At 33.4% G+C, this 8,845-nt stretch overlaps 2 protein-coding genes across 4 annotated transcripts; both read left to right on the plus strand.

Annotated features, from left to right (window-relative positions):
* Positions 1-4,111, plus strand: LOC132046674 (uncharacterized). Of its 3 annotated transcripts, none has more exons than XR_009412769.1 (5): positions 1-138; positions 238-690; positions 1,106-1,176; positions 3,337-3,534; positions 3,632-4,111. XR_009412769.1 is itself a non-coding variant. In XM_059437384.1 (5 exons), exons 2-5 carry the CDS (start codon positions 519-521, stop codon positions 3,502-3,504), a joined length of 495 nt encoding a protein of 164 aa, XP_059293367.1. In that variant the 5' UTR covers positions 1-138; positions 238-518; the 3' UTR covers positions 3,505-4,111. The 3 variants fall into 3 exon arrangements, 2 of the variants coding, with proteins under 2 accessions (XP_059293367.1, XP_059293368.1); XM_059437384.1 differs by adding an exon at positions 3,014-3,097 and having other exon boundaries at positions 3,337-4,111; XM_059437385.1 differs by lacking the exon at positions 3,337-3,534.
* An 83-nt stretch (positions 4,112-4,194) lies between these two features.
* Positions 4,195-6,846, plus strand: LOC132046675 (nuclear transcription factor Y subunit C-4-like). The gene is made up of 4 exons (XM_059437386.1): positions 4,195-4,543; positions 4,956-5,070; positions 6,201-6,302; positions 6,760-6,846. The coding sequence occupies exons 1-3, from the start codon at positions 4,355-4,357 to the stop codon at positions 6,257-6,259; spliced, it is 363 nt and encodes a 120-aa protein (XP_059293369.1). The 5' UTR covers positions 4,195-4,354; the 3' UTR covers positions 6,260-6,302; positions 6,760-6,846.
* The last annotated feature ends 1,999 nt before the right edge of the window (positions 6,847-8,845 follow it).

An 8,845-nucleotide genomic window follows, 5' to 3' on the forward strand; every position in this document is an offset into this window, starting at 1 on the left:
TGCGGGGATCGGCTAAGAAAATTCAAAATTATAAAAATAGAGCTATAAAGAACACGACCCCTTGAATTCTTGGTTTCTCTCTGTTTGGCCTGAAACATGAAGAAACGAATATGAGACAAAAGGACTATAATATTGAAGGTATGTCATTTCTCATGTCTTAAATCTGTTTTATCTTTCATTTGGAGAAATCAAAATCTCAAATTTCCCCTCAAATTTGTCCATGGACCCCGGTTAAAGTATCAAAAGTTGGTTGACCGTATCCGAGATGTATCCTGCATCCGCACCCGTCCCGTGTCGAGATGGGTGCGGCATCAAAAGCGAAGAGTCCGCACAACTTAGATTTAAAGGCCCTTCTTCCCCAGATATGGAGAAGACATGGATTTCAATAGTGCGTTAATGGAACTCCCAAAATCCTCTTCAGCACCATCTTCAGAAATGCAAAGACCAATTAGTATGCATAGCTCCATGCCAAGTAACAAAAACGTTCAGCAGGTTCAATACAATAAAGTCTAGCTTTCATGAGATTTTTTTTTGTACATATAGCTACCGTTTCATATAAGCTGAGATTTATCCGTTTGGCTTCCTTTGATATCTTGGATGAAGATGAAAGGGATCCAAGGTTTATGCATTTGCTAAAAGCAAACTTCTTCTGTTTCTGGAAGCGACAAAAGGAAGAAATTCTATGTTCAGGTGTTTTTTTGGCTTCTCACACATGGTTACCGAGACCACTGATATGTACCATTCATGAGTGATCTAATGATATTCTTGAGCTTTTGGGCCAGTTTAAGAACCGTCAGGGCCCTCACATTTGTTGATTTTGTTAGAAATATCTCCAATCATCAGATAAACAAACCTATGTCATATGTGGAAATTGCAATTATACATATGTTGCACTTGCTTCCGCCAGTCATGACATACTCATATGCAGGTCATGTCTGTAAAATCAATAATAGAATCATAAAAATCAGTGAATTAAATTGGAAGTGAAAGATCTTTTCTTTTCTTTTTTTTCAATTTTTTTTCAGAAATACTGGGGTTTATGTACTTTGCTGCTGTTTCTTCCTGTTGATTTTACCGTCATGCAGCCGCTTCATTTTATTTGTAGATATAAAGAGAAAACACGAGCTGCCCATTTCAGGGATCAGAGGGGCAATTAAGTCAAACGATCAAGTAAAGGTATGTTCTGGCTGTGACTTATTCCATTCACATTAGTTATTCTTTTTTCTTGACTTTCTATTAGTTGGAACTTGAAACATTTGATTTACTACTTGTTCTTATTAACTTTTCTTGATCTGCTGTCTCTAACTGGGGAGTGGGTACTTAAAAATCTTAATTTTTAATGGGAATTAGTAAATTCAGATGGTTAGCGCAGATACTACTGTTTTGTTTGGGAAAGCAATTGGGTTCTTCTTTCTTTATCCAACTCATTGTTTACTGTCTATTCGTACCTTATAAATCAAAGTAAGTAAAAGTATAATATGTATATATGTAACTCGGCATACACGTGCAACGCACGTGCCGAAAGACTAGTAAAAAGGAAAACCGGAACAGAGGGTTTTTTTTGTATTTTGATGAATGGTGTGACTCCACTTGCGAGCTACTCGTCAGGGGAAAACTCTAGAGCACGACAAATGAACACTTATTGTTCCACACATCTTCATAAAAAAATCTAATCAATGGTTAAATGAAGGATCATTTCCTTATCAATGATGAAAATATCTTAGAACTTTTCCTAATAAATATAATGACAACTTCAAAATTAATGCCTAGTAGCTCTATGGGGGGTGGGGGCAAGGAAAAAAAAAATTACTTTTTGCTGGGGGAGAAAACGGTACCTTTGCTTTCTGGATGATCAGTTGATTGATATGAATAATTTAATTTAATTAATTTATAATTGATATATGGAGATAATTCGATAAAGAAAAGACCCACACGTAAAGAGAGATAGAAGAGTAATTTTGTGCACTCAAGGAAAATGAATTACACAGCGGGTGGATTATTTTATAGTAGTGGCCTCTTTTTTAACCCACACGTAAAGAGAGATAGAAGAGTAATTTTGTGCACTCAAGGAAAATGAATTACACAGCGGGTGGATTATTTTATAGTAGTGGCCTCTTTTTTATTCGGGTGGATTATTTTATAGTAGTGGCCTCTTTTTTATTCTTTCTTTTTTAATCCAAGACCTCTTTTTAATTTTCTTTTCTTTGGCTTTTTGTTTAGTTTTTTTTTTTCTCTGAGAATTTACTAATGTAGTGTGCTAACTTGAGGTATGGTTTTTTTTAATTTGAGATGGTAACAGTTAGTCTATATATCCACAGGTTTACTACATCCAAAAGTGTTGTCCCCCTCCAAAAGTGTTACAACTTACATTGCCCTGACTATTACATTATATCATAACCAATCTAAAGCTGTAAAAATATCTACCGTCTGATCTATCATTTCCTGTTTACACCAAAAGTAATATAATCCTAGGCTGTTTAACTTCAATCTCTGCATGCTGCTTTGTTTGTCATCAAAGTTGAGGTATGGTTGTTTGTCCTTATCATACCGATCTATTGATCTATTTTGTCCCATTCTTTGAACATTATCAAAAGTAGTATATGATAGATCCACATTGATCATTCATAGAAAATTGTACTTCATACTTTCATGTATAATTATTTAATCAGAAACTTTATTTTAATAATATTGAAAGAATTTTACAAATGTGTGTTACATTATATGATTTACACGTGCAACGTATGTGCAAAGAAACGTGAGTTCTTCTTTCTTTACCCACCCCGAAAGACTAGTAAAAAGAAAAATCGAAATGGAATTTGTTTCATTTCTTCTTCTTCTTCAGTATTAGTATTATTTCTCTCCGATTTTATTATTATTACTTGTTGTTTTCTTTGCTTCGGTTAGCATATTGTTTGTTGTTGCTCCTGTTTATTTTTAGCATGGTTTCTTCACTACTGTATTTTCTTTTTCATACTGATTTTGATGTGCTTTACTTGTGCCGGGGTTCCATCAGAAACAACCTCTATACCTTCACAAGGTTGGGGTAAGGCTGCGCACACACCACCCTCCCCAAACCCCACTTGTGGAATTACACTGGGTATATTGTTGTTCTTCTTCGTCTTTTTTTTTTTTTCTCTTTTGATGAATGGTGCGCCTCCATCTGCAAGCTACTCCTCAGGTAAAAAATCTAGAGCACGCCAAATAAGCACTTATTGTTCCACACATCTTCATAAAGAAATCTAATCGATGGTTAAATGAAGGATCATTTCCTTATTAATGATGAACATATCTTGAACTATCCCTAATAAATGTAACGACGACTTCAAATTAATGCAGGTCTCCTGGGGTTGGGTGCAATGGAAGAAAAGGGAGGTGTTAATGCTATTTAAAGGTCGTTCTTCCCCAGTTATGATCAATCTGGAGAAGAGTAGTTCGTTTATGGAACTACCAAAATCCTCATCAGCACCATCTTTAGAAAAGCAAAGATCAATTAGTGTGCATTGATCCATGCCAAGTAACAAAACAGTTCAGCATGTAATTAATACAATATAGTCTAGCTTTCATGAGAATTTACATATAGCTACCTTTTCATAAGCTGAGATTTATCCCTTTGGTTTCCTTGCATATCTAGGATGAAGATGAAAGGGACCCAAGGTTAATGGATTTGCTAAAAGCAAACCTCTTCTGTTTCTGGAAGCAACAAAAGGAAGAAATTCTATGTTCAGGTGCTTTTTGGCGCCTCGTACATGGTTACCTACAGATTACTTGTATGAACCATTCATTAATGATCTAAGGAAATTCTTGAGCGTTGGGCCCTTTTAAGCCCCGCCACGGCCCTCACATATGTGATTTTGTCCTCCAATCATCACATAAAGATATGTCATATATGGAAATTTTGCAATTATACATATGTCGCACATTTTTACTTCCGCCAGTCATGACACACTCATATGCAGGTCATGTCTCTAAAACCAATTCTAGAATTATAAGTATCAGTAAATTATATTGAAAGTGAAAGATCTTTTTTAATTCTTTAGATATAGTGGGGTTTATGTACTTTGCTACTGTTTTTTCCTGTTGATTTTACCTTCATGCAGCCGCTTCATTTTATTTGTAGCTCTAAAGAGAAAACATGAGCTGCCCATTTCAAGGATCAGACGGGCAATGAAGTCAAAGGATCAAGTAAAGGTGTGTTCTTGGCTATGACTTATTCCATTCACATGATTTGCTATTTGTTGGAACTTGAAACATTTGATTTACTACTTGTTCTTATTAACTTTTCTTGATCTGCTGTCTCTAACTGGGGATTGGGTCCTTAAAAATGTTAACCTTTAATTATAGTGAGTAAGTTCAGATGGTTACCGCATATTCTACGGTTTTGATTGGGAAAGCAATTGAGATGTTTATTCTTGAGTTCACCCTTCGTGCATGGATGCAAGCTGATCAAGTACGAACTCTGAAACTTTATGACTTTGCTAGGGCCGGAAGGAATGAAGAGCGTCTCGATTTCCTCTCTGACATCGTTCCGCTCCCGACCTATGAGGTTGGTTTATATATTAGTATATCTTCCATTATTATTTCCAAAGATGAATTAATTGTTCTTAGTAAATAATTTCATTTGCTATTTCAAAATTTTTGGGACCTTGAATACAAGCAAAATGACCTAAAAGTCTATGAGGTGATTAAACTCCGTAAAATTGTACTTGTACTTCCTGCAAAATACTTTAGTACGTTTTAGAGAGACAAATTTTTTACTAAGTGAGTTTTTGAAATATTTTGAATCCTAAAATTTTATGGAGTAGTACTTTTACTGTAGTCTCTGAAACTGAGGGCAATGTTCAACTTCGCACTGATAATTTCATTTTGGACCTTGTATTTGAATCCCCTGATGAATTTTGGAACATGTAATAGTCTTTCAGTTTCAAGTACTAAAATAGCACTATTTACACTTCCAGTTTCAGGTGGAACAGGAGGCAAATGATAGCCAAGGAAATGAGTTTTACCCAGCTTATCAAATGGTTCAGCCTAATAACATTCCAATGAGTAATAGTGACTTTCAACACTACATGTGTATGCTACTTTGTAAACCTTCATTCCAAAGAACAGTAGTGTGTTGTTTATCTAGGCTAATTTGGTCATGTTGTTTATCCTAAAAAACTATGGAGTTCTTAAACTTCATAAAGTCCTTGTACTTCCTGCCAAAGACTCTATATTTTAGGCATAATACATAGATAGACACCTTAACTTGAGAAAATGAACCAAAGGGAAAATGAACCAAAGGTACTCACTTGGCCTCCACTGGCAAGTAATCACCTCAACTTTAAGAATGCACATCTAGACATTTCAACTTCGTTTAAGTTGGCCCCGTAAACACCCCAACTTTGAAAATGCACATCTAGACAACTTAAATTTATGCCGTGTCTAGATGTGCATTTTCAAGGTTGGGGTGTTTACGGGGCCAACTTAAACCAAGTTGAGGTGTCTAGATGTGCATTCTCAAAGTTGGCGTGTTTACTTGGCAGTTGAGGTCAAGTTAAGGTGTCTATCTATGTGTTATGCCTAGATTTTGCATGATACTAATATCACTTAGCGGGATTACACTAGGTGTTATATTGTTGTTGTACTATTATCACTTAGCGAGTTAATTTTTTTTTTTTTTTCCTGTCTACCTGTTTTGAATCCTTAATATTTGGATTTTATTCCGTACTTTTTATGTAGTCACAGAATTTGTAAATTTATTTCGATAAAATTGAGAGTCAATGTTCAACTTCACACTGATAAATACATATTTGATCCTCATATTCCTGTGAGTGTTTTTATCTAGGCTAATTTGTTGGTGTTGTTTATCCTAAAAAAAAACTCCTATGTGATTTGAACTTCATAAAGTCATACTTTTACTTCCTGTGAAATACTTCCTCTACATATTATATTTTTTATGGCAATATTACTACTCAGAGAGTTAACCAATCTTTTATTGTCTACCTATTTTGAATAGTAAAATATTGTAATTGAAAATTTTGTGGAGTAGTACCTTCTTTGTAGTCTCAAAATATGTAAATTTTATTTTGATCTAAATGAGGAGTCAATGTTCAACTTCTCACAGATAGTTACATATTTTGATCCTTGTATTTGAATCCTGCCATGAATTTTGGAACGTTTGTTAATTATCTTACTGTTTAAACTTTAAAGTACTAAAACAGCAATAGCTGCAGCACCAATTTCAGGTGGAAGAGAAGGCAAATGGTGGCCAAGAAAATGAATTTCACCCGGCTTATCAAATGGTTCAGCCTAATAACATTCCAGTGAGTTATAATTACTTTCAACACTACATGTGCAAACTACCTAACCTTCATCACAATTGACAGTAGCGTGCTGTTTATCTAGGCTAATTTGTTGGTGGTTGTTTATCCTAAACAAACTTTGAGGTGATTGAAACTTAATAAATTTGTACTTGTACTTCCTGCAAAATACTTCCACTAGATATTTTGTATGACATTATTACTGCTCTGAGAATCAAATCGATCTTTTCCTGTTTTTGCCTATTTTGAATCCTAAAATTATAATCTAAATTTTATGGAGTTCTACCTTTTTTTGTACACTTAAAATATAGAAATTTTATTTCGATCTAAATGAGGAGTCAATCTTCAACTTCACAGAGATATTTACATATTTTGATCCTTGTATTTGAATCCTGCCACGAATTTTGGAACGTTTATTAATTATCTTTCAGTTTAAAGTACTAAACAGCACTAGCTACAGGACCCATTTCAGGTGGAATGAGAGGCAAATGGTGGCCAAGGAAATGAAATTCACCCGGCTTATCAAATGGTTCAGCCTAATAGAATTGTGAAATTGCTTATTTATTTTTCTGAAACGAGGCCCAATTCTATAGTTCTCAAATTTCCAGAGCTTAATCCACTTATCAGAGGCCCAATTCTATAGTTCTCGAATTGTCATCCAATCTGATGTTCACGTAAAGCCCAATGGCTAGTCCCTCCACATATGGTTGTTGTTCAAGAGACTCCCGCTGTTTCATGGTATGCTAAATAAAACTTTGACTTATTTCTCTGTTTAGCTCCCGTTGTAATAGTTCAGATCCTAATAAAAATGTTGATTATGGAAAAAAAAATAAAAATTAACCCAAACTGTAATCGAGAGATTAAGAAACAAAGATTTTCTTCATGCTAGTTTCAGCGTTTAGATTGAATTTTACTTTTCTTTTACGTTTAATTGCTTATATTAGTGATAATCTGATGGAGTTACATGCAACTTTTTTTTAGAATTCCAAATCGAGTTTGCTATTGAGACCTTGCTCCGGCTTATTCAGTCTTAAAAGTTGTCTTTGAGTTAAAAATTACACCCTTTGACCTGATCTGTATGATAGTTTTTGACTGACTCGAAACTAAGATATACTATTAATTTTAACTTGTCTATTGTGGTAGTGGAAGAAAATATCTAAGTAATAGTTAAGTTTTCGGACTAGTCTAATGAAATTAAGATTCTTTTAAACATGAAGATAGTAACCTAAAATCAGAGTTTGTTAAGTATTTAATGGAGACCAAATGTGCTCACTTTTAGCAAATTTAAAGGACCAAAAAGGCTCAAAAACATATTTAAGAGACCATTTTGAACCTACCCTCAAAAACATATTTAAGAGACCATTTTGAACCTACCCTCAACCATAAGGGATATTTATTATTATTTTCTCTCACGTTTGCAGTAGGGTTTTTACCAAATTTAGTCAAAGTTACTTTTGTGATAGGTCGAGCAAAGTTAAATAATTTTTATGTAACAAAAAAAGAAGAATACTTCCTAGTTCTAATTTAAGTGTCTTAGTTTGACTAGGAGTTCAAGAAATAAAGAGAGACTTTTAAATCTAATGGTTCTAAATTAAAGATGTGTGTAGTGTATTAAAATGTCCTTTGAATTTTGGAAAATTTACTGGACATAACTACTTCTAAGACTTATTTATTAATAATAGGCCCTTTTATTTTATTTAGTTTTTAGTTGTAAATTAATTTCAAAATTCATTATAGAATCGATTTATGGCTAATCCCTAAACTTATGGTTGTCGTTCAAGAACTCAATCTCTTCTCTTTTCAAATTAATTTCTATCATCTTCAATATTGTCAACCGTATTATTGCCATTATCTATCATCTTATTAGCACGATTCTATCTTCCTTAATCGTTTCACATCCTAATAAAATAAAGGAGGATAAAATGAAAAAACGGATGTCTTGATCAAAACTGAAAGTTTACGAAGATTAAGAAACCGGTTGGGTAAGGGATTTTTCTTCATGCTGACAAAGTCCCATTAAACTAGATGGATTGCTCAATTGCTCCATGTCAATTTTACGCTTTAATTGCTTATATTAGTGATAACTAAAAGATGGAGTTACAGTTGCAACTTAGGATAGAAAATTCCATGAAGGAGAATTGTTCTCAAAGATGTTAATTTTTTCTTCTTCTTGGATTTTTGGTGAAAAGTTGTGGAAGTTTAAAAATTGATGAGAGTTGTGGAGCTTCACGACCCATCTATATTTGATAAAATGTTTTGATATTTCGAAAGGTATTATTTCACTATATTTACCGTATTTTATCTTTTTTTTTTTTTTTTTTTTTTTTTTTGTGTAGAACCTATTTTTGCTACTCTTTTATTTTCACGATTTTTGGACGTATCTCAATGAAATTAAGATTTTGTATTTCTAATTTATGAAATAGTTTCTAATATATTTGTTGTATTTAATGTAGACCTAATTTAAAAACTTTTCGATATATTTCATTGTATTCCATTGTAATACACATACTACAATTTTATATTTCTTAAACAATCAACCATATTTC

The sequence above is a fragment of the Lycium ferocissimum genome, chromosome 2 (assembly GCF_029784015.1).
Source record: "Lycium ferocissimum isolate CSIRO_LF1 chromosome 2, AGI_CSIRO_Lferr_CH_V1, whole genome shotgun sequence".
NCBI classification, from domain to species: Eukaryota; Viridiplantae; Streptophyta; class Magnoliopsida; order Solanales; family Solanaceae; genus Lycium; species Lycium ferocissimum.

Bases quoted from the DNA above. Each gene is read 5' to 3' on its own strand.
- LOC132046674 (XM_059437384.1), top strand. From the start codon at position 519: ATGAGATTTTTTTTTGTACATATAGCTACCGTTTCATATAAGCTGAGA. The intron at 691-1,105 runs GTGTTTTTTTGG...TTTTATTTGTAG, and splicing joins GGAAGAAATTCTATGTTCAG to ATATAAAGAGAAAACACGAG. The intron at 1,177-3,013 runs GTATGTTCTGGC...GGGTTCCATCAG, and splicing joins AGTCAAACGATCAAGTAAAG to AAACAACCTCTATACCTTCA.
- LOC132046675 (XM_059437386.1), top strand. From the start codon at position 4,355: ATGGTTACCGCATATTCTACGGTTTTGATTGGGAAAGCAATTGAGATG. The intron at 4,544-4,955 runs GTTGGTTTATAT...TTACACTTCCAG, and splicing joins TTCCGCTCCCGACCTATGAG to TTTCAGGTGGAACAGGAGGC. The intron at 5,071-6,200 runs GTATGCTACTTT...GTACTAAAACAG, and splicing joins TGACTTTCAACACTACATGT to CAATAGCTGCAGCACCAATT.